Below are 24,930 nucleotides of genomic sequence, written 5' to 3'. Positions count from 1 at the left end.
GGCATGGAAACCGTTAATTCTACAAATATCTACTATTTGCTGAAACTTTTGAGGGTTTTCACTCCCAATCTCTGGAACAAAATCAATCACGCAGTAGCAAATCGTTTATTTCAATTTTTTTTTAGTTGATTTCGTTCCAGAAATGGGGAGTTAAAACCGTAAAAATTTCAAGAAATGCAGAATCCTCCCAGAATAAATTTCAATCGATATCTACTATTTGTTAATTTATCAGTATTGGCTTTTTTCTTGTATTCTTTACCTGCCTTTTGAGCCCCGCTATCTCATTGTTATTGTAATTTTTTTTCTGCTTATGAGTTATAATTTTCCTTTATTTGTTTTTTGTTTGAGAACCTTGAGCACTCGTATATAGTTGATGATACTCTTTTTATTTTCTCGCAGCATGTAGTATTGGTATTTGTGTTGTGTTGCTTGCATTTGAATAGCAGATTTTTTATACCAAATTTAAGTGACCTATCGGCTTATCTTTTGACTTATGATTTTGATGTTCTAAATTCAACTGAAACTTGGCTTTCTTGTAGCATTAATAGTGATGTTCTACAGATACCAGTTTATTCCTTTGTAAGAAATGATACAGACAGAAGGTAGGTAATAAAACTGAGTATTTGCTAACATAACATTGTCCTAATCTTGAAAATGAATCTACTATGCTTAAACAATAGGTTTGACCAAATCTTATGGTATCACAATAAACATGTGGAAAGGGTTTTATGGTAACTCTAAAATTGGTTTTTCTACCTTACTATGGACAGTAAAATCATCATTTTTATCTTTATTCAAATCATTTTCAATATTATCTTCATTATTATCATTTTCATTTAAGTGAGTTCCTTCATTATCATAATTTTCATTATTATCATTATTAATATTCTGATTCGGATTATTAGTATTATTATCATGAGCATTCAAGAGCTCTCAACATTCATCTGATTCTTCTTCAGTAACTTGATTAATCATTGACGGTAATTCGTCTTCATCTACTTCTTCATAAGTAGCTTCTTTAATCAATTTCACTATAAATATTTCTCATTATTATTTTCACATAATTTACGTAAATCTATTAACGCTTTAAAAACTTTTTCATAATAAAATTATTTTGTAATTGAATAGTAAATATTTCTATTATCTCGGTTAATAAATAAATAATAAATAAAAGCAACTTCTCCTGTTGACTTTTTTTGCGATTTAATTCATTGATTCCTTCATATTTTTGTTTAAACGTTAAAGCAAAACCTTTATTCATATGAAAATCTTTTGATACACAATGGTCTAACGCATATTTTTTAGGGGCTTTAAATAAATTACCTTCTTTTTCTTGAACATTAAAATTTTCTTTAATTTCTTTTTTATCGTAAAGTTTCAAAAATTCTTCGTAATTCAAATGATCGGTTGAGTTTAAAACAATTCTACTAAGGGCATCGGCATTATTATTTGAACCTTTTTTATATTTAATTTCATAATCATATTCTTCCAATTTAATACGCCATCTCATTAAGCGTGAATTTGGTTCCTTTGAAGAAAATGGCCATGTCAAAGTTTTATGATCCGTGTATATCGTAAATTTTCTTCCGTATAGATAGGGTCTAAAATGCTTACATGACCAAACTATTGCGTGGAGTTCTTTTTCGATTGTACTATATCTCGTTTCTGCTGGGTTCAATGTTCTAATTGCATAAGCTATTGGTAGGTCATTCGGATGATTACCTTGAGATAAAATAATTCCAATTGCAAAACCTGATGCGTCGGTACTAAGCACAAAGGGCTCATTGAAATTCGGATATCGCAATATAGGGTGATTCAATAAATTTCTTTTACATACTTCAAAGGCTTCAATATATTTCGGAACTATAATATTAATTTTTGCGTCTTTCTTCAAACATTCCGTTAATGGTTTTGTAATTTTCGAGAAATTAGGAATGAATTTTCTATAATAACCAACTAAGCCAAGAAATGACTTAATTTCTTTTTGTGTTCTAGGAATAGGGAAATGCATAACCGCTTTTAATTTATTTGGATTGGGTTTAATTTTTTCAGGGGTAATAATATGTCCTAAAATTTCAATTTCATTTTTGAAAAAGTGGCATTTGTCTAATTGTATTTTCAAATTATCTTTCTTCAAAGCAAAATCAAGAATAGTATGAATATCAGCTAAGTGTTGTGCGGGTGTATCAGAAAATATAATAACAACATCCATGTAAAGATAGCGAATTTTTTCAATATATTTTTTTAAAACGTCATTCATTAATCTTTGAAAAGATGCTGGGGCATTTTTTAAGCCGAAAGACATTCTTAGAAATTCATAATGACCATCTTCAACAGTGAAAGCTGTTTTTTCAATTGAATCTTCATCAACTTCTATTTGATGAAATCCGGACGCTAAATGAAGCACGGTAAAATGTTTTTTATTTCCTAATTTGTCCAATATACTTTCAATTTGAGGTAGAGGATATTTGTCATCAATTGTTTTATCGTTTGATTTTCTGTAATCAATTGCCATATGCCATTTTGTTTTACCTGATAAATCTTGTTCCTTTGGAACAATAACAACTGGAAAAGACCATGGGGAAATGCTAGTTCGAACAATCTTTTTATCTAATATGTCTTTAATTTTACTTTTTACTTCTTCGCGATGAATTTCAGGATATCTATAAATCTTACAATGGGTTGTCTATTTAATTTCGGTTCTAAATGACACAGATCAATTGAAATCTCTGTTTGATTCTGACAAACTTGTTGGTAGTAAAAAGGTATTTAACAATTATCATTACAAATAATTTGATTTTTGAAATCTAAGTTAAGTCCGTATTTATTCAGGAAATCTGCACCAATTAAACCATCATAATTTTTATGAAATTTATACAAAATAAAAAATAAAAATCATTTGTTCTGAATTCTGAAAATAATGGTAATAAAACTTTTTCATCAGAAGTTTGCTTTCTTAAACAAGCAGTTAATGTAGTTGATTTTTTGAAAATATTTTTAGGAAAATGATTGTACGCAAATTTTGGATCTAATAAACAAACTGAATATCAATTAATAATTTACACTTTGGATTTGTGAATTCAATATACGGTAATTGATTAGAGCGATTTAATCACGCCGTTCTGGCGGATTATTATTTCGATAATTAGGATTTGGTTTGAAAACATTTTGATAATCATTTTCATTATATCGATTTCCAAATACTTGCTGATTAGTCGGATGATTATATTTCACTGGACGTTGGTTTAAATGTATCGGTTGCGAAGGAAATTGTATATTTCTTTGATTATTTTGATTGAAGTGATTGAAATTATTTGCTGGACGATTGTAATTATTTGCTGGGCGATTAAAATGTGTAAAATTCATTTTTCGATTATTTTGGTTGAAACTATTAGAAAAGTTATTCTTATGAATCTGTTGAGGCTTATTTCGTCTGCTTCTATCAAATAATTCGTATTGTTCTAAGTTAGAAATATAATCTTTTACAGCATTCACAGTATCATCAAAGCTATAGTCGTTATTCATAATTAAATGCGTTCTCCATTCGGAGGGTGAATTTGAAATAAACACTGTTTTGCAAATTTTTAGAATATTTGATTTATAAAGTAATTTTTCTGGATCAGTTATTGGATCTGCATCTATTCGATAATTAATTCGTATTTTTAAGGCAATTATGCGGTCTATAAAATTCAATGAATCTTCATGAGGCTTTTTATTTAAAAATTGTAACTGATGGATTAATACGTCTAGGTTGATAAGATCTCCAAATTTAGTATAGAGAAATTGTTTGAGAAGTTCCCAATTATTAGGAATATCGGAAGTTAATACTTCAGCACGAGCTCTATTAATTAATTTTGATTTTACAACAGCGAAGCAATAATTTTTAACGATTTGGTTCTCATTAGCGAACATCCTTAAATAATGAAATGAAAGAATATTGGGATTCTTGGACTAATTTTCTTTATTGTTCTTCAATACAATGCCGACGTTTTGAAACGACTTGTTTCTTTTTCAAGGCTAAAAATTTTTAAACACATTAAAATTTTTCATGATTTTCTGATGTGCCGCCCCGGCAGAGTGCCCGGTCCTGACGGCGGCCCTGTGTTTACAAACATAGTCACCGACGATATACAGGCTGCTACAGGAAATTATTCTATTTGTATATCGCATTGATTTTCGTAGTACCTAGCGGGTGAATTGAGAAGAGATTAATTGTGGAGGTTGCAGAAAAATTATGATGGTTAGAGAGCCTTCTTCTTCTTCTTCCTCTTTCAATAGGACCAAGTCCTGTTCAATCCTGTACATTTGGCCCTCTTCTGGGATCTTCCTCCGATACTGAACTCCAGCTCTCGTACGTACCACCTTTTTGGTGGTTTTCCTACAGGTCTGCGTTTGTTCGGTTTCTGATTTTTAGCCCACTTTGCCCATCTGTCTTCTGGCATTCTTTCTACGAGATCCCTCGAGAACCGTTTTCGTGTCCTGACCCATCTCACCACATCCTGTACGCCCAATTCTGCTCTTATGTCACTTCTTATTCGGTCCCTTAGAGTGACTCCCTTGATGGTTCGCAATATTTTCATCTCTGTGGTTCTCATTATGCTTTTTGTTTTCGATGTTTCGGCTCTAGTTTCTGAGGCATACGTGAGAATAGGTCTTACACACGTTTTGTAGATTCTGGTCTTGCTCTGTGAACTCATCGCTTTGTTCCTCCACACTATATCTCTCAGATAGCCGCTGACTCTCGATGCCTTTATCGATTGTGTTCGTGCCTCTTCTAATAGGTTTCTTTCACACGATATATTTGTTTCCAGGTAATTGAATCTTGATACCTGCTGTATTATTCCACTATCGACTGCCAATTTGCATCTAATAGGATTTTTAGAGATGACCATTGATTGTGTCTTGTTAATGGAAATGCTCATATTAAATTTTTCAGCGGATATTTTCATCTTATATAATAGACATTGCACGGCATCTTCATTTCCTGCTACGACAACACCATCGTCTGCGTAAAACAACACCTTTAGGGATCGGTCATCCATTCAGTATCCTGCATTGACTCTGTTGACATCCTCTACAATTTGGTCTATTATGATGTTGAATAGAGTTGGGCTGAGACTGTCTTCCTGTCGAATACCAGCATTGATTTGAAGTACTTCAGAGAGTCCTTCCTTAGTTTTAATTCTTGTTCTGGTTCCTCTATAAAGTTCTTTAATGATTCTTTGGTACTTATAGTCTATGTTGTTTTTCTCAAGACTCCTTATTACGTCGCTTAGGCGTATCCTATCAAATGCTTTGGTGAAGTCCACAAAACAGACAGACATGGGTTTATTGAACTCTATCGACTTTTGCACTAACTGACGAACTATGAATATTGCGTCCACAGTTGATCTATTAGGCCTGAATTCTTGTTGTTCTTCGGATATTGGTATCTTAGAGAGTAATCCATATATCTATGTACCTACTACAACTACAGCTCCACACATTTGTAACAAAGCAAATTTTCAATTAGTTTTGTTTCCGAATTATTCATTTTCATATTTCCGTAACGTGAATTGATTAAGTCGACCGTTTTCAGGCCGCGCGGACGCATATGTTCCCGGATCGCGATGTCTTCAACGTGAGGTCAAGGGGGGATGTCGTATGCCGAATTTGTTTAATTGCGCATTTGACAATTGTATAAAAAAGGGCCGTGCCGGGTATAAATTCGAGCGATTTCTTAAATTCAGTCAATGAAGCCAGAGTGTTCCATCAACCGTCCGAGAAGTATACCTGATAGTAAGTACATTCAAGGGTTACACATGGGCAAGGTCTCAGGTATGATTATTTTAATTACTCTTTTGGTTAATTTGCCGGTTTATTTATTTTCCCACATACCCTTCTTTCCGCCGTGGAGTTGTGTAGTAGCTTCAAATGGCCTACACTACCCCATGGACTTTTCCAGTATGCGTAGGTGTGTACGCTAGCTTCAAATGGCGCGTACATGCTTCCGTGTCATCCTTCCACCGTACCGCCCGGGTCCTGGAGGCCATGCATTAGCTTGAAACGGCCTGCATGTCTCCTGGTATCCTAAAAGTACAGGGGTGTACGATGTTAGCTTCAAACGGCCCATCCTACACTCTTGTCAGGTACGTTCCGCCGTCTCTAGCTCAGCCCACCCTTACCGTACCGCCTGAGTTCCTAGAGGTGATGCATTAGCTTCAAACGGCCTGCATCTCTCTTGGGAGTCCGAGTGTGCGGGAGTGTACGATGTTAGCTTCAAACGGCCCATCCTACACACCTGCCAGGTATGTTCCTTTGTTACCTTTTTTTACCCCGCCTTTCCCTAACCGTACCGCCCGAGTTCTTGGAGATTATGCATTAGCTTCAAACGGCCTGCATCGCTCCTGGAATTCCGAGTGTACAGAGGTGTACGATGTTAGCTTCAAACGGCCCATCCTACACAACTGTCCGGTATGATCCCCTTCGAACTAGACCACCCACCGGGGTTACGGGGGTGGGTACAGCCCCCGTGATTTCGGAACACCTTGGATTCCGAGGGCACCCTCGCGGGTGCGTTCGTCGTCCTTGTTCCGTGGTTTAGTTTTTCCCTCGGTTCACCAAAGTATACCGGCAAACCGCCGTCCGTCTTAACGCCGGTCTCGCTTATAATGACCGACTTTGCCCATGTTACTACCCGCCGCTTGTACGCAACGTAGAGTTAACTTGCACTGTTTTCACTTACGCTCTTGCTTCATTCTAACTCCGACCGCTTCATCCCGCATTCTTACTTTGCTCACTCATCACGCTTCGACATTAAAAGCACGTTACATCCTGCTTCTGCTTCTGCACCGCTTATTCACCCTATACCCTGTACGACATCATTATGTATATAGAAGATATTGAATAGAAGTTTCATGGTTATTGTGTGTTTTATTTTTCTCCCGAATAGAGTTTCTAAGATATTTCAGAGATAGGGGACTGTCCGAACTTCATGAACATCTGACCCCTGGACATAACTTTCTCTGACTGTAGCTCCTGGTCACCTGTAGGATACCGCCTACAGGTTCCGAGTGTCCTCAACACTTTAAACTAGAGGTGGCGCCCGAGGTTTCTATCTTCGGAGAAGAAGACGGCAACAGATGGAGACAGGAGGTCGTCACAAAATGGCGCCCGAGCAGGGACCGTTGTTTGTGAAGAGCTGCCAAAGCGTCCCAACAACTAGACGGGAGAAGAGAGGTGTCGAAGACTTGACCTGGAGATGAGTGAGCGCCGACCAAGAAGCGACCGTTTTCCGTCCGAATAACCGTATTCCGCCCGAATAACCGTATTCCGCCCGAATAACCGTATTCCGACCGAGTAACCGTATTCCGACCGACCGCAGCCGTAGCGACAAATGGTGTAGGCTCCTGGAAAACACTCTGAGGATCTGCGCATGGAAGTTTCCCCTACTACCTCCTAGGTGGGGAAAAAAGTATAAATGGAGCGGTGTAAGTGGCTAGGAAGAGAGTTGAAGACCACCAAGTGGAAAGCAGACAACTAGGAATCCAGTAAGCCTAGGAAGAGAACTTTTGACCAGACCGAGGACCGGACATGACCAGTAACGCCGAGGAAACCCAGCCGATCACCGCCCCTATGGACCAGAGTACCAGCTGGATTTACAAGTTGAGGAAGGAAGAACTTGAGGTGGAATTGGATAAATTCCATCTTCGCAGGGATGGGACGGTAGACGAGATGAGGAAAAGGTTGGCCAAGTTCATCAAGAATGGCCAAGCGACCCCAAACCCAACTATCCACTTGGCACCACCTGTTTTCCCGACACCACCGCCGCAGAATACTCCCAGCCACGCCGACCCCGTGGACTTACATAAGTATGGAGTGAGCTTCGATGGACTACAAGATCCGGCTGCATTCTTAGAAAGGATAGAAGAAGTCCGTCACCAACTTAACCTAGATCCAGAAAGGATATTGGCAGGCCTACCGCAAATCTTGACCGGAGATGCTTCCCTATGGTTCAGGAACAATAAACGCAGCCTCACTACGTGGTCTGCTTTCACCGAAGCTTTCAGGACTTTCTATTTTCCGACCGACTATTACATTACCCTGGAGGAGGACATCCGCCGACGCCAGCAACAACCCAACGAGGCCGTTACAAAATATATAACCGACCTCCAGACTATGATGAGGAGACACGGAGGGTACAGCGAAATTCAAGAATTGTCCTTACTTCAGAGAAACCTGCTACCTGACTACCGCCAAATGCTCTGGGGCCAAGACGTCCAAGATATACCCACATTCCTGAGAAAAGTCCGGGAAATAGAGACTCTCAAGATGGAAATCCGCCGCCAGAATAACCCGTCGACAACCGGAGAGTCCGTGAGAAGATCACCGGCATCAACAGGAGCACGAGCGACATATCCTGCAAAACAAGAACATCCGGCCAGATCTCCGACTTGTTGGAAATGCGGACAAACCGGCCACTTAAGAGGAGATTGTAGGAACCGAGCAGTGTTGTTTTGTTCAAGATGTGGACGAAAGGGAATTATGAGTCGCGATTGTGACTGTCCCAGGTCGGGAAACTAAGTAGGGAAAGGTTTGCTACGAGGCCATGCCCGACCCCTGTTCCCTCCGCCTCGTGTGCCGTCACCGAACACCAGGGAGACCGCCGTCCTCACCTCAATGTCGGGATATTTGGGAAGGTGTTCCGAGCTCTTTTGGACACTGGAGCCTCCAGATCGTACTTCGGGGACACCGTTATGGAACTGTGCAAGGCCAAAAGACTGCCTACAACCCAGGAACGGATACCGAACGCCCTGCTAGCTGACGGAAGTATAGCAAAAATACCGTTGTCCGTCAAGCTTCCGCTCAGCATCCAAGGAGAATCGTACGAGATGCCCCTGATGTACTTGCCGGGGCTGAGTCATGATGTCCTTCTGGGGATGGATTTCCTTATTCCGAACAAGGTACAAATATTTCCGGCCGCCGATGAAATTATGATCAACGGAAAACCGCTACCGACCCAGTCTCTTAACACTATTGCTGAGAGGCCGACGGGATCCCACTTGGAGCTGACACCGAGGGAGCAGCAACAACTACAAGAATTCTTAACGACGGAATTAGCCAAGTTCAAGGACATCAAAGGAACAACACCGCTAGTGGAACACAAAATACATTGTAATGAACCCCAGTTTTCTGAGGAAAATTGGAGTTCATCTTAGTGCATTTTTTCGTTTTAAATTTCCGTCTTTGAAAATATTTTAATTCTCGAATATTCCGTACGTTCATTCCGACAGGCGGAGTAAATGTAAAAAACCGCTTATCTGTATTTTACGTTGTTTTTCTTACATGCCGCTGAAGATTTCAACGTTTTTCATCTGTTGATATGCGATAAACCGGAGCTGACGACGTTTTTCAGTCTTGTCGCATTCTGGAATTTTCAGATTTTTACCGTGGGAGGGGATATGCCTATAAAAGCAAATTTTCCCCCCGCGACGGTCACTTTTCGACTTTTCGACTGTTACTTCAGTTCGTCGGCTGACTTTTGAATTTTACTTCAGTGCTTTCCTTTCGCTTGAGTATTATTTCGCTTTCTAACGTGGTTTCTAACTTCTATTATAAATTCAGTTGATTTTCCGTAGTACTTTCGCCGTTGAGAATAATCATTTTGTGTTATTTGCATCAGTGCTTAGAATTAATTTTTTTTAGTTTTTCTTTTTTAAATCCTTTGAGTTTCGAGTGCTTGAAACAAAGGAGGTAGGTCCCCGTCTGTACCGTTCAGTTTCTTTGTTAGACCTACGCCGTTACTTCTTTAACTTTGACACTGCTGTACTGTATCGTTTCCTGTTGTATTTTATCGTTCTTTACCCTGTTTCGCGAGTCTGACTTTTCCCTTCGCTATCAGTCATGGCGTGTTAACCCTTGGGGTACTGAAGGGAAAGTTCCGTCAACCCCCCTGTCCGCGTCATAAGTGTTAAATCCGAAATCTCTTCTTTTCTGTCAGTCATGGCGTGTTAACCCTTGGGGCAGAGAATAAGAGATACCGCAAGTAGTCAGTGAAATCCCGTAGTTGCGCTAAAAATAGACATTTTCTTCGCTGTCAGTCATGGCGTGTTAACCCTTGGGGCAGCGAATAAAAGTCTCGAACAGATCCGCCCTTATTGTGTTTCATTCCCGGAGAAATACAACTACACACCGATACCGTATAGCAAGTCCTTAGCATTCGTCAGTTCTGGTTGGCGCATTTTTATTGAACCGTTAATTTTTCACTACACCCGGTATAAATTCCATAAAGTGCTCGTGACCGGATAAGATTTCCCGAATGTATTTTCACTGATAGAATCACTCATATTTTATATCACACGTATCTCCCTTTGACATGTGATTAGTTTCCGAAGTTGTGAATAAACATTTACATAGTTCGATTTTGACTTCTTCGTTGTCGCTACTACCCTAGACAACACCGAGCTCTGTCTCTGGCTAGCAGCTACCCTGGTAGGTTTGCTATTCTTCCTATTGAAAAGAATAGCTGGCGCTCGAGATTAAGGCTTCTCCGAGAAACGCACGTTACAAAAATGGCGCCCGAGCAGGGACAGTGCAAAATCCAGTAGGAAACAACCGAGGTGAGAAACATTAACCGGACAGTGAGTGAATTCCCGAAACAGTGAGTAAAACCTAAGAACAGTGAGTAACTATTTCTTGAACCGAGAACTGTGAAAAATTAAACTTGATCTGTGTTTTATTACCTGCCATCCTGTATTGAACTGGTATACTGTGAATTGAATTGGACTATATTCTGAAAATTTTCCTATTGTTGAAACCTATTGGAAATTATTTAATTATTCCTTTTGCCGATTACTTTATTGAGTTATTGAAAACTGAACTGTTGTTGCGCCGTTATATCAGTGAAAATTATTTCCGATTTCTTATTATTTCTGATTTATTGAATTGAACTGTTTTAATTTCGTATTGAAGGTGAGTGAATTTCCGAACATTGAAAATTTATTGTCACAATTGGTAAAATTTAATAGGTTTTATTTACCTATCAGTTTAATAGTGAATCACCTATTACCCTATTGTTAACTTGTCTACCTGCTGTTATTTTCTTTTGACCTGTACTGTTGAAACTTACCAATTATTTCTGATTTTTCTGAAAACTGAAATTCGATTATTGCGATTTATTTTCTGGATATTGAACTTGAAAAAAACTATTTGGAAGTTAACCTGTGCGTTCTGGTGCGGTTCGAATTTCGGGAAATTTTCCGGACTATACGAAACGACTGACGAGTGTGTGCGGTATTTCGCGAATATTTTCGGACTTTAGTGGAACTGATTGAAATTTTTTTCGAGTAGCGTTGGACTTGTAAAATTTTTAGTGTGAAACATCGGGACTTAAATTATTTTAGTGCGCCGGGACTTGAACTTTTTTTTTTCTGATACACCGGGACTTAGACTTTGTTTTTTTTTTTTTGGGGTTACACCGATACCCACTTCGAGCTTGAGTGAGTAAGTTAGCCAACGATTAACTCACCGGGTTGGACTTAGAACTTAAACAGAGTGTGAAAGACATACCGAGTGTGAAAGATTGGTGCGTTCTGAATCGGACTTCGTTGATAATAATATGTCGAACATGGATGTAAACCGGTTACTCAGTGATGAACTTACATACGAATTACAACTGAGAGGACAATCGATACCGGGTACTGTGATGACTAAACGGAGTCTACTACGACAAGTACTTCAGGCTAATGAACCTCTATTACCCCCAACATCATTGAACCCCGCCTCGGAGATTGAGATTTGCCAAAATAAACTCACCGATTTAGTGGAATCCCTTCAGAACTTCAATCATGAGAATGCGGCTAACGAATTTTCGCGAATTTACACCCGATTGATACACATACAAGGAAGGCTGGACTTTATTGTTACTGCAGACACAACACAGTTACAACTAGTTGGACAAATGAAGGCAACTACAGCTAAGGCGTTGGAGACACTAGAGGAGCTACGTCAGAAGAGTAATCGTGAACGGCCGCAACCATCTAACCGACATCGGAGGTCTCTCTTAGATGTGGAGGTGCCCAGTTCGCCTGGTGTGTCACCAATCCAACCGGAACGGATTTCAGGGCTCCGAGAGCCATCGCTTATCGACTTGGGAGATGGTGTCGACCCTCCTGTAGCGGTCGATGTCTCACATACTGGAACACCTGTAAGGAACCCAACATTAGAAGAAGTCATGAATGAGACAAGGCAGACATGTACAGCATTACTGCGACAGTTACCAGCGATACCTCTCACGCAGTCACAGGACTGTAGAACAACAACACCTGAGGGTCTGACACAGGGTAGATGGATTAATTCTACACGAAGGGTGTCTTTTCCACACTTACCTGCACCGTGGATAAGTCCTAACCGACCAATTGTCACTACACCTGCCAGATCAGAACCGGAGTCCCGATCAACAATACCGACTGTCCCTGTACACAAATGGAACATTTCCTTTGATGGCACTGGAAGTGTGACCGGATTCCTTGAGGAAGTGGAGAGGCTGGCTGAATCCCGTAAAGTGTCCCTGGAACAAGTTTTCGAATCAGTTTATGAATTACTACGGAAAGATGCAAGGGATTGGTTTATTCCCAGGAGAGGTACTTTCGAGGACTGGGAAGATTTTTCCAACCAACTGAAAGAAGCATTTCTGCCTGTCAACTATGAGGAGAATCTGTTGGAGGAAATAAAAAGACGAACACAAGGACCTGAAGAAAAGCTGCTTCTGTATGTTACTCGGATGCAGAACTTGTTCCAGAAGCTCACCTATACAAAACCATCCGAGGTGGAGCAGATCCGACTCATCCGACAAAGGTTGATTCCGCCCTTACAACAGGCCTTGGCCTTCCAGGAGACCAAGACGTATGATGAACTTCTCCGTAAAGGAAAAGTTTTTGAACTGGTCCAGTGGCAGATGAGCCAGTACACCCGGCCACCCTCGAAGCCAGGTTTCGTGGAGGAACCTCACCTGACGTACACTCCCCGTCAGCTAAACCGATATCAAGCAAGTTTTTCTGTGGATACCGGAGAACAGGTACAAACAACTGATCATAGGAAATCAATCCCGCCGGCACCAGCTGGCCAGACACGACTTTCTCCGCCGGGGGAAAGCCGTCCGAAGCCCCTCAGATCCGGAGAATCAGTAGTCCAGCAACAGGAATCACACCGTCAAATTTCTGGAAACGGGTCCGAAGGTGGATCCGGAACTTCAACACCGCCACCCCGCCGTCGAGCCGAAAATAGCCACGCTGACCGGACCCAATCATCATCAGGGAGGAGAGTGTCCTTCCAGACACAGTGTTTCCGATGTGGTGGATATGGCCACATGCGCCGAGAATGTCGCAGGCCACCGAAAGTATTCTGTTCGCGATGTCAGAGGGAAAACATTCTCTCACGAGACTGCCCGTGTTCGGAAAACTGAAGGGGAGATTGGAGACGGAGTCGACCACATCTCCCGGAATCTTGACTCCACTGACACCGACCGCCTGTAATGATAACCGACCGTTAATAGAGGTCAAAATAGCCGGCAAACACTTCCGAGCACTGATAGATACAGGAGCGACCAGGAGTTTTTGCAGTCAAGCCGTTTCCGATCGGTGTGAAAGTAAAGGAATCACCGGACAAACAATGCACAACAGTTTTGCAGTAATAGCGAACGGAAAAACCACCGTCACGCCGAAACTGTACACCACCACCGTGCAAATTTCCGATTACACACTGCCTGATTTGAAATTCTTACTGGTGCCAAGCTTACCGGTAGACATTATTCTGGGGATGGATGTTCTGTCGACTTTCAAGTTTTCCGTGAATCTTAGTACCGCCGAGTGCTTTCTGGAAGGCCGACTGATCTCGAAGCCGATGGCCCCCGTCGAAACCGCCGCAGAGGTTCACACCGCCGAAGAACACCTATTGGAACTGACAGAATCGCAGAAACAAGAACTGGAGGCATTTCTGACCGAGGAATTAAAGAAGTTCGAAGACCTGTATGGTACAACCGACCTGATTGAACACAAGATCAAACTGAAACCTGGCACCGAACCGATCAAACAACGATACCGACCCCTAAATCCGAAAATGCAGGAGATCTTCAATCAGGAAGTGGACCGTATGTTGGCTGAGGGAGTGATTGAACCCTCCAAGTCACCGTGGAGTTCACCTGTTGTATTGGTCAAGAAGAAAGACGGAAAGTACCGTTTCTGCATCGACTTCCGTGCTGTTAACCAAGTGTCTGTGAAAGATGCATACCCGTTGCCGTACATTTCTGGGATTCTGGACAAACTCCGAAAAGCGAAGTACATCTCCACACTGGACCTGAAACAAGGATACTGGCAGATACCATTAGCAAAGGAGAGCCGTCCGATTACTGCATTTACCGTCCCCGGAAGAGGTCTGTTCCAATTCACCGTGATGCCGTTCGGTTTACATGCAAGCCCAGCCACCTTCCAGAGGTTCCTAGACACCGTCATTGGCCCAGAAATGGAACCGGAAGCGTTCGCTTACCTGGACGATATAGTTGTCCTGGGGGAAACTTTCGAGGAGCACCTGGAGAACTTGAGAGAAGTATTCCGACGGTTGAGAGAAGCTAATCTTCGTCTCAACCCCGACAAGTGTGACTTTGTGCGAAAATCCCTAAAATACCTTGGACATGTCGTCACCTCCGATGGCATCTGTACCGATCCCGACAAAGTGTCTTCGATAGTGTCTTTACCAATACCGAAAACCGTCCGAGAACTTCGTCGATTCCTTGGAGTTGCCAGCTGGTACCGTCGTTTCATAGAGAACTTCTCCGATTTAGTTTCTCCGTTGACTCGATTACTGCAGAAGAAACACCGTTGGAAATGGGGAGAAGACCAGCAGAAGGCCTTCGAGCTTCTGAAACAAAAACTCACAGAATCTCCGATACTGGCTTGTCCAGACTTCACCCAACCGTTCGTTCTGCAAACTGACGCCAGTGACATGGGCCTTGGAGGTGCCCTAACACAAGTGATCGATGGAGAGGAGAGAGTAATCGCCTATGTGAGCCGAACACTAAACCCCGCAGAGAAAAATTACTCAGTGTCAGAAAAGGAATGTCTCGCCATAGTATTTTCCATAGAGAAACTGCGACCGTACCTAGAAGGATTCCATTTCACAGTAATTTCCGATCACATGAGTCTGAAATGGCTTAACTCCATCAAGTCGCCGTCCGGAAGAATTGCTCGATGGGCCGTTTTCCTTCAGCAATTCGACTTCGAAGTCCAGTACCGTAAAGGATCGATGAACAAAGTAGCCGACAGCCTGTCCCGAAACCCGTTGCCGTCCCTAGATTCCGTATGTTTATCCGAGATAGAAACAACTCAGTGCAAATGGTACAACAAGAAGTTACAGGAGGTGGAAAAAGACCCAACAAATTTTCCTGACTACGCCGTTGAAAATGGAAAACTGTTGCGACATTTCTGGGACTCATCCGACTTCACAGAAGATGGAACCGGCCAACCCTGGAAACTCTGTGTACCATCCGAACAGCGAACAGGAGTACTGCAGGAAAACCACGACTCAGAACTAGCAGGTCACATGGGGATTGCTAAGACGATTGCACGGATAGCCAGAAATTATTACTGGCCAGGGATGTTTAGAGACATTGCGAAATACGTGAGGAACTGCACATCGTGCCAAAAGTACAAAGTTTCACAACAGAAAACCCCTGGTAAGATGCAACCACACCGAATGGCGGATGCGCCGTTCAAAGAAGTATCCACGGACATAGTTGGACCATTGCCACGGTCAAAAAAGGGAAACTCCTACATCGTGGTAATGCAAGACCGGTTCACAAAGTGGGTAGAGTGTCGTCCGTTGCGGAAAGCCACCGCCAAAACTGTTTATTCGGCCCTCTACGAACAAGTCATCCTGAAATACGGTTGCCCAAAACTAGTAATATCCGACAATGGAGTACAATTTGACAGCAGACTATTCAAGAACAGTCTCCGAGAGCTGAATATCGCTCACCGTTTCACACCACCGTATACTCCTCAGTGCAACCCTGTAGAAAGAGCTAACCGTACCCTAAAGACCATGATAGCACAGTTTTGTGAAGCCGATCAACGAACCTGGGATGAAAAGATAGGAGAGTTAACGTTTGCCATCAATACCGCTAAACAGGAGTCTACTGGATTTACACCGGCATTTTTAAATTATGGAAGGGAACTAGAAGTCCCGAGGGCGATTTATTCGACAAACCCCCACAATGAAGGAATGAACGGAGAATCCAACCGTACAGAAGAAGAAAATAGAGACATGACTTACCGTACTCAACAGATCAAACATCTCCAGGAGGCTTATGAGTTCGTCCGTACTAAACTGTACCGTGCTTTCCAGCAACAGGCTCACCACTACAATCTTCGACGAAGAGAAATCCGATACCATGTGGGAGATAAAGTTCTACGCCGGGACCGTCCTTTATCCTCTGCCGTTGACAGTTTTGCCGCCAAGTTGGCTCCGAAGTTTTCCGGACCGTTTACCGTCGTTAAAGTTGTTTCACCTGTCGTCTATGACCTGAAAGATACAGAGGGTAGAAAAATCACTAACATACACATTAAAGATTTAAAACCATTTCATGCATAATAATATTATTGACATGATCCGTTAACCGTTCTATAAAGATAACCTCTGAAAGGAGGAAATCCGTTATTTTTTTTTTTTTTATCCGTTACCGAATATATATTATTTTTCCGTTACCGAATATACATATGTATATATTTTTCCGTTACCGATTATATTATTAGTTTCTGTTTACCTGTTGATCCGAATAACTGTAGGTGCACTAACTGGAAATTGTCCTTGTCATTCTCATCACTGTCACAGAGAGGCTGCCGTCCAGTGTGATATCCCTAGTGCATCCACCCAATCTGAACCACCCCGGAAGAAGTTGAACAGGTTACACATGTCAGCAAGTAGGAAGCACCTGCAAGGAGAAATCACGTACAACTGAAGCCCGTTACTAAACATAGTTATGACTGATTACACCGTAACAATTCCGTTCAAATTCCGTACAGGCACCACCGTTGACCGAAATACCGTAACTACAGATTTTCATCCGTTCAACATGCAATTATAAATCAAACCTGTTAAAACTGTCCGAAAAATCTGTTATTTATGTAAGGAATACCAATAAAGGATACTGTTTCACCTTGCAACTGAGTATATCCGTCTATTAATCCAATAGATCTAACCAATTTCTGTCCTGAACCGAATCGAAATTATTGTACCGTCAATTTAACACTGTTTACCTGAAGAAAACACCGTCTACCTGAAAACAGAATACAGGAAAAAACCGTTCCAAGAAGAAAAGTTGACCACGAGGAACGATGAAGATTGGAGAGTTTATTGTTAGAGATTACCCACCTGCAAGTCTCCTGTCGGCTCCGAGAGTCCCAACATCCGTATGGCCAGGTCGAAAGGGGTGAACCGGTCCATTGAGCCCCCACGTCGAGCTGTTGGAGGCTTTCCACCTGTTGCAGCTCCCACGATTCCTGGGTAACCTACAAAACCACGATGGAATTCAAACACCCGCCAAACACAGTTAAATTAGGTACTCACCGGAGGGATGAAGCATGGCACGTTTCCGACCAGCGGTGGGGATGAATTTCCACATGGAGAGGGAGGATTTTCCACTGTTAAATACCCACATCATGTGTCCACGGAACGCTGACCAAGGTGCCTTGACAAGATGGCGGAGACCTGCGCCGAAATGACTGACGCTGACGTTTCTGCGTGCGCGTTGGAACTACCATTGCCAACCATAGAGAAGATAGGTACTATCGAATACAGCTATTGTAAACTGGTCACGAGTATAGTTTGTCTATGGTATATAGGTGGCGCGCGCGAAAGTAAGGTACTAGGGGTAGATAGAGTCGTGAAATTAAGCTCACTATTTCATCGTAAGTTAATTTCTTCCGAGGTGGAGGTGGTGTAATGAACCCCAGTTTTCTGAGGAAAATTGGAGTTCATCTTAGTGCATTTTTTCGTTTTAAATTTCCGTCTTTGAAAATATTTTAATTCTCGAATATTCCGTACGTTCATTCCGACAGGCGGAGTAAATGTAAAAAACCGCTTATCTGTATTTTACGTTGTTTTTCTTACATGCCGCTGAAGATTTCAACGTTTTTCATCTGTTGATATGCGATAAACCGGAGCTGACGACGTTTTTCAGTCTTGTCGCATTCTGGAATTTTCAGATTTTTACCGTGGGAGGGGATATGCCTATAAAAGCAAATTTTCCCCCCGCGACGGTCACTTTTCGACTTTTCGACTGTTACTTCAGTTCGTCGGCTGACTTTTGAATTTTACTTCAGTGCTTTCCTTTCGCTTGAGTATTATTTCGCTTTCTAACGTGGTTTCTAACTTCTATTATAAATTCAGTTGATTTTCCGTAGTACTTTCGCCGTTGAGAATAATCATTTTGTGTTATTTGCATCAGTGCTTAGAATTAATTTTTTTTAGTTTTTCTTTTTTAAATCCTTTGAGTTTCGAGTGCTTGAAACAAAGGAGGTAGGTCCCCGTCTGTACCGTTCAGTTTCTTTGTTAGACCTACGCCGTTACTTCTTTAACTTTGACACTGCTGTACTGTATCGTTTCCTGTTGTATTTTATCGTTCTTTACCCTGTTTCGCGAGTCTGACTTTTCCCTTCGCTATCAGTCATGGCGTGTTAACCCTTGGGGTACTGAAGGGAAAGTTCCGTCAACCCCCCTGTCCGCGTCATAAGTGTTAAATCCGAAATCTCTTCTTTTCTGTCAGTCATGGCGTGTTAACCCTTGGGGCAGAGAATAAGAGATACCGCAAGTAGTCAGTGAAATCCCGTAGTTGCGCTAAAAATAGACATTTTCTTCGCTGTCAGTCATGGCGTGTTAACCCTTGGGGCAGCGAATAAAAGTCTCGAACAGATCCGCCCTTATTGTGTTTCATTCCCGGAGAAATACAACTACACACCGATACCGTATAGCAAGTCCTTAGCATTCGTCAGTTCTGGTTGGCGCATTTTTATTGAACCGTTAATTTTTCACTACACCCGGTATAAATTCCATAAAGTGCTCGTGACCGGATAAGATTTCCCGAATGTATTTTCACTGATAGAATCACTCATATTTTATATCACACGTATCTCCCTTTGACATGTGATTAGTTTCCGAAGTTGTGAATAAACATTTACATAGTTCGATTTTGACTTCTTCGTTGTCGCTACTACCCTAGACAACACCGAGCTCTGTCTCTGGCTAGCAGCTACCCTGGTAGGTTTGCTATTCTTCCTATTGAAAAGAATAGCTGGCGCTCGAGATTAAGGCTTCTCCGAGAAACGCACGTTACAACATCTCCTAAAGAAAGAACCGATAAAACAGCGTTACCGGCCCCAAAATCCCAAAATGCAGCAGCTCATCAACCAGGAGGTAGACCGAATGCTGGCTGAAGGAATCATCGAGCCATCAAACAGCCCTTGGAGCAGCCCGGTCGTTATTGTGAAGAAGAAAGATGGAAACCCCCGATTTTGCATCGACTTTCGTCAGGTAAACGAGGTCAGCCGTAAAGATGCGTACCCCCTACCATATATCTCAGCCATACTCGACCGACTACGAGCCGCAAAATATATTTCGAGCATCGAAGTAAGGATATTGGCAGATTCCGTTGGCAGAAGAATGTCGACCAATTACCGCTTTCACTGTACCATCTAGGGGTTTGTTCCAGTTCAAAGTTATGCCCTTCGGATTACACTCAGCGGCCGCAACGTTCCAACGACTATTGGATACCATCATCGGACCGGATATGGAACCCCGAGCATTTGCATACCTGGATGATATCATCGTCTTGGGTGAAACATTCGAGGAGCATTTAGAAAACCTACGAGAAGTATTTCGCCGACTTCGAGAGGCCAACCTACAGCTTAACCCAGAGCAGTGCGAATTAATCCGTGTGACCGCATCCGGGGCTCCAGCCTGGTCACCCGGAAAGTGACCGTTCTTTTGTTTTCTTTTTTTCTTATTGTGATTTTAGAATAAATTTTATTTTGTAGTAGAGATTATAAAAAAGTTTCTTTTTTTTTTAGCCGAAGAAGGAGGGGGATGTAACAAAGCAAATTTTCAATTAGTTTTGTTTCCGAATTATTCATTTTCATATTTCCGTAACGTGAATTGATTAAGTCGACCGGTTTCAGGCCGCGCGGACCCATATGTTCCCGGATCGCGATGTCTTCAACGTGAGGTCAAGGGGGGATGTCGTATGCCGAATTTGTTTAATTGCGCATTTGACAATTGTATAAAAAAGGGCCGTGCCGGGTATAAATTCGAGCGATTTCTTAAATTCAGTCAATGAAGCCAGAGTGTTCCATCAACCGTCCGAGAAGTATACCTGATAGTAAGTACATTCAAGGGTTACACATGGGCAAGGTCTCAGGTATGATTATTTTAATTACTCTTTTGGTTAATTTGCCGGTTTATTTATTTTCCCACATACCCTTCTTTCCGCCGTGGAGTTGTGTAGTAGCTTCAAATGGCCTACACTACCCCATGGACTTTCCCAGTATGCGTAGGTGTGTACGCTAGCTTCAAATGGCGCGTACATGCTTCCGTGTCATCCTTCCACCGTACCGCCTGGGTCCTGGAGGCCATGCATTAGCTTGAAACGGCCTGCATGTCTCCTGGTATCCTAAAAGTACAGGGGTGTACGATGTTAGCTTCAAACGGCCCATCCTACACTCTTGTCAGGTACGTTCCGCCGTCTCTAGCTCAGCCCACCCTTACCGTACCGCCTGAGTTCCTAGAGGTGATGCATTAGCTTCAAACGGCCTGCATCTCTCTTGGGAGTCCGAGTGTGCGGGAGTGTACGATGTTAGCTTCAAACGGCCCATCCTACACACCTGCCAGGTATGTTCCTTTGTTACCTTTTTTTACCCCGCCTTTCCCTAACCGTACCGCCCGAGTTCTTGGAGATTATGCATTAGCTTCAAACGGCCTGCATCGCTCCTGGAATTCCGAGTGTACAGAGGTGTACGATGTTAGCTTCAAACGGCCCATCCTACACAACTGTCCGGTATGATCCCCTTCGAACTAGACCACCCACCGGGGTTACGGGGGTGGGTACAGCCCCCGTGATTTCGGAACACCTTGGATTCCGAGGGCACCCTCGCGGGTGCGTTCGTCGTCCTTGTTCCGTGGTTTAGTTTTTCCCTCGGTTCACCAAAGTATACCGGCAAACCGCCGTCCGTCTTAACGCCGGTCTCGCTTATAATGACCGACTTTGCCCATGTTACTACCCGCCGCTTGTACGCAACGTAGAGTTAACTTGCACTGTTTTCACTTACGCTCTTGCTTCATTCTAACTCCGACCGCTTCATCCCGCATTCTTACTTTGCTCACTCATCACGCTTCGACATTAAAAGCACGTTACATCCTGCTTCTGCTTCTGCACCGCTTATTCACCCTATACCCTGTTCGACATCATTATGTATATAGAAGATATTGAATAGAAGTTTCATGGTTATTGTGTGTTTTATTTTTCTCCCGAATAGAGTTTCTAAGATATTTCAGAGATAGGGGACTGTCCGAACTTCATGAACATCTGACCCCTGGACATAACTTTCTCTGACTGTAGCTCCTGGTCACCTGTAGGATACCGCCTACAGGTTCCGAGTGTCCTCAACACTTTAAACTAGAGGTGGCGCCCGAGGTTTCTATCTTCGGAGAAGAAGACGGCAACAGATGGAGACAGGAGGTCGTCACACATTCTTTAACAGATATTATAGGGTACGATATCAATGTGATTTACTCAAAATATCACAACTCGAATATGCCCTCTATGGACTTCTCGAATTGTTCGATCGGCCGCATACATATTAACATTCCGATATGAATCGATAGAAAATTTTTGCAATCGTAATTCACATTCAATTCAAAATGTGATCGTCGGAAAAATCTTGTAATAACTCCTTTATTAATTGAGCGATTAATGATCTCGAACATTAATCTCAATCATTAATCGCTTTCATTAATTTAGTTTGATTGAATAACTATTTCAACACAATACCCGATTATAATATCATAGCATGAAAAGATTATCGTGATGTTCTCGAAATTCTCTAAGAAAATTGAGATTTTCGAAAACTGCTAAGAATTATCTTGAAAAAAACACCTTGTAAAATTTCAACCTTTATTTAATTTTTATAATATAATAGGTGCATATAAGAACTAGTTGGGTTGGTTCCCACAAGTCACAATACCGTCACCCAGTTACAGGAACGTCGAAGAAATGTATTATCAGAAATCTACACATTATTTACAAATTTTCAATGTTTAATTTTATATTTAAATATAACGCCTTGCATTTTTTACATTCTCCATATCAGGAATTGTGAGACGATCAATTACCATATTCACGAAAACTGATGGTAATTTCCATTCCCACATTCTGTTCAAACTGTCTGCACATGCATTCATCAATTCCAACCTCCTTTGTCCTTTCGCATACTTGTAATGAATGTCTGGGCCATAAATTGGATATGAGCTTATTTCGAATGTCCTCATTGCTTCAGCGATATAATAGTTATCGGCGTACATTCCTACTTGTTTTATACTTCTAGTCAGAAGTTTCCAATAAGTGATGAATGTATTCTCAATTTTGATAGATTTGAGGATCTCAATTTCTTGATAACACATTTTCAAGTAAGTGCTTGCGTCCTTTCGTTCTCTCAAGATCTCCCCTAGACTTTCGTGCATTGCAGCCCCCTTTGAAACTTCCAAGGCAATAAATTTTAGGATAGTCCTGCTCATTTCGTTCAATTCTTCCGTGCTTACAATATGAGGTAAGAGAAAATGAATAGCATAGTCTGCAGTTATATCAAGATGAGCACCGTGTCTTAGAAGTAATAAAGCCATTGGCTCAACGTCTCTTTTCAAGCTTGGATACAGTGGTGTGCATCCGCGGAAATCCTTGGTCTCCAAATCAAATCCTCTTTCTAGGAAAAGCTCCACCACTTCTGCAGCCTCCTCTGTTGTTTCTTTCGACCGAGAGATTAATGTGTGCATAGGAGTATAACCCATATGGGTGGTTCTAGAATATAAAGAGTTATATTCCATACATTTCTCAATGATCTTTTTAGAGTCTTTATTATGAACACAGTGACAAGCACAATGTAGAGGAGTTCTCCCCTGCGCATCTGTAATTTTCATGTTTCCCCCATGCTCGATAAGTAAATTTATGAATTTTAACCTGTGCCAATATACAGCACGATGAAGTGGGGTTTCTTTGTATTCGTTGTTGCGTCTATTGACATCGGCCTTATTCACTGACAATATTTTTCTCGTTGTCTTGTAAAATCCTCTTTCGATAGCAATATGAAGTGCTGTATCTGTCGAGATTCCGTGTTGCATGTTGATGTCTCTAAGGTAATTCACCATCAAATTGAACATATTTTTATCTGAAAAATGAAGAAGAATATTGAAACCGTTTTTGTAAAAAATTTGCAACGCTAAATCAATTATGTAGATCTTCCGAAGAAGCTTCTATTATGAATCCATAATATACATATAGGGTATAAAAGGTACCTTTGTTATAAGGAAGGTTTGTCAATTTTTTTTTCGCAATGTTTCGATAGATGGATTTTCCACCCTGTATATTTCATGTCGATGTTTTATATGCAGAAAATATCGAGAACAATCAATGATTTCGCAAAAAAATCCAAATTTAAAATATCCTTTCGATGTAGAAACGAACTAATGTATTACAAATGTAGAACATTATAAAAGAAAAAACAGTTGAGGTCCGCCCAGGCAAAACTGGACACTCTATGTAAGCGTATGTAACTTTGTACAGATCGTACGACTAGATGGCAAAGAATAAAACATTAAATTCTTATCATTCTCCTGAATGGAGATATGGGCCAACCCACGCTTGTTGCAAGACCATGCATTATATACAGGGTTACAATGAATTCCCAAAGAACAGTCAATTATTTCAAAATATATGGGATCAAAACATGTCCCTCATAAAAATTTTAGGTCTGTTACAAATCTACAAGTATGTAGATTTGATATTACATAGTATTTTGATATCTGTGATAAATCGATATGTACAGGCTCGCTCACAAAGTTGTGGAGATTTATGTTTTTTCAATGGAAATTCATTGGTTCCCTAAATATCATTACACTTCGTTCAGTTACCACAAACACAAAATAAATTGCTAGAAACAAGGTAACACTAAATTACAATTTATCGTAGAAATGTCTTTGCATATTTGCAACCATTTTCCTTCTTAAGATGAATAAAAACAAATAAAATTTGAGTCAACAATGAAAACGATCAATATACATATCGATACATATAAACATAGTTTTCCTAAAAAAAAAATATAACCATCATTCTCTACAACTTAGTGAGCAACCAATTTACCAGGGATACGTAAGTTTTTAATAGTCCTTTAACTTTTATATAAGACGTTTTTTTTATAACTCCTTATATTTTGTAAATATGAATAATAAATTAAACGAATTCTTTGGTATTTTATGGGATATATAAGATATATTATAACCTATATCGAAATAATAATTTAAATGCAATTACTCACTTCCTTCTCTCAGTATCACTTCAGCCACGTTAGTTATGAATCCGTACGCTTTTATCCACTCCTAGTAATTTGCACCTTTTTTCAATAGAAATTTGATTTTTTCTTCATAATCAGATACAAGTACGGACTCCTGGTGGTAATTAATCTCAAAAGAATATAATTTCGACGTGACTAAACCCAAAGGAGTAATGTACGGGTAGCAATTTGCCTCACAGTCAACAGGAAATTTTTTGAAACCACCATTTTCTTAACTGATTCAAGCGTGCCATTAATACATGCTTCATGAAGTGGATCAGCTTCCTTGTCGTACAGAGGCATTTTTGAA

The 24,930-nt window shown here is 41.1% G+C and overlaps 3 protein-coding genes across 3 annotated transcripts; all 3 read right to left on the bottom strand.

The window, feature by feature from the left end:
• Nucleotides 1-4,271: 4,271 nt before the first annotated feature.
• LOC123307569 lies at nucleotides 4,272-5,042 on the bottom strand. Its single transcript, XM_044889969.1, has one exon. It carries the CDS (start codon nucleotides 5,040-5,042, stop codon nucleotides 4,272-4,274), a length of 771 nt encoding a protein of 256 aa, XP_044745904.1.
• Nucleotides 5,043-11,880: 6,838 nt separating this feature from the next.
• Nucleotides 11,881-12,530, bottom strand: LOC123314861. Its single transcript, XM_044900255.1, has 2 exons — nucleotides 12,366-12,530; nucleotides 11,881-12,182 (listed from the first exon to the last, which is right to left on the bottom strand). Exons 1-2 carry the CDS (start codon nucleotides 12,469-12,471, stop codon nucleotides 11,986-11,988), a joined length of 303 nt encoding a protein of 100 aa, XP_044756190.1. The 5' UTR covers nucleotides 12,472-12,530; the 3' UTR covers nucleotides 11,881-11,985.
• Nucleotides 12,531-22,347: 9,817 nt separating this feature from the next.
• LOC123307412 (poly [ADP-ribose] polymerase tankyrase-1-like) lies at nucleotides 22,348-24,662 on the bottom strand. The gene is made up of 2 exons (XM_044889744.1): nucleotides 24,606-24,662; nucleotides 22,348-23,459 (listed from the first exon to the last, which is right to left on the bottom strand). Exon 2 carries the CDS (start codon nucleotides 23,449-23,451, stop codon nucleotides 22,348-22,350), a length of 1,104 nt encoding a protein of 367 aa, XP_044745679.1. The 5' UTR covers nucleotides 23,452-23,459; nucleotides 24,606-24,662.
• Nucleotides 24,663-24,930: the final 268 nt, after the last annotated feature.

This window comes from Coccinella septempunctata, chromosome 1 (genome assembly GCF_907165205.1).
Source record: "Coccinella septempunctata chromosome 1, icCocSept1.1, whole genome shotgun sequence".
Taxonomy (NCBI): Eukaryota; Metazoa; Arthropoda; class Insecta; order Coleoptera; family Coccinellidae; genus Coccinella; species Coccinella septempunctata.
This window is presented reverse-complemented; position numbering and strand designations above follow the sequence as displayed.

Bases quoted from the DNA above. Each gene is read 5' to 3' on its own strand.
- LOC123307569 (XM_044889969.1), bottom strand. From the start codon at position 5,042: ATGGATGACCGATCCCTAAAGGTGTTGTTTTACGCAGACGATGGTGTT.
- LOC123307412 (XM_044889744.1), bottom strand. From the start codon at position 23,451: ATGTTCAATTTGATGGTGAATTACCTTAGAGACATCAACATGCAACAC.
- LOC123314861 (XM_044900255.1), bottom strand. From the start codon at position 12,471: ATGTTCCATTTGTGTACAGGGACAGTCGGTATTGTTGATCGGGACTCC. The intron at 12,183-12,365 runs GTAAGTGTGGAA...GGTTCCTTACAG, and splicing joins AGGACTTATCCACGGTGCAG to GTGTTCCAGTATGTGAGACA.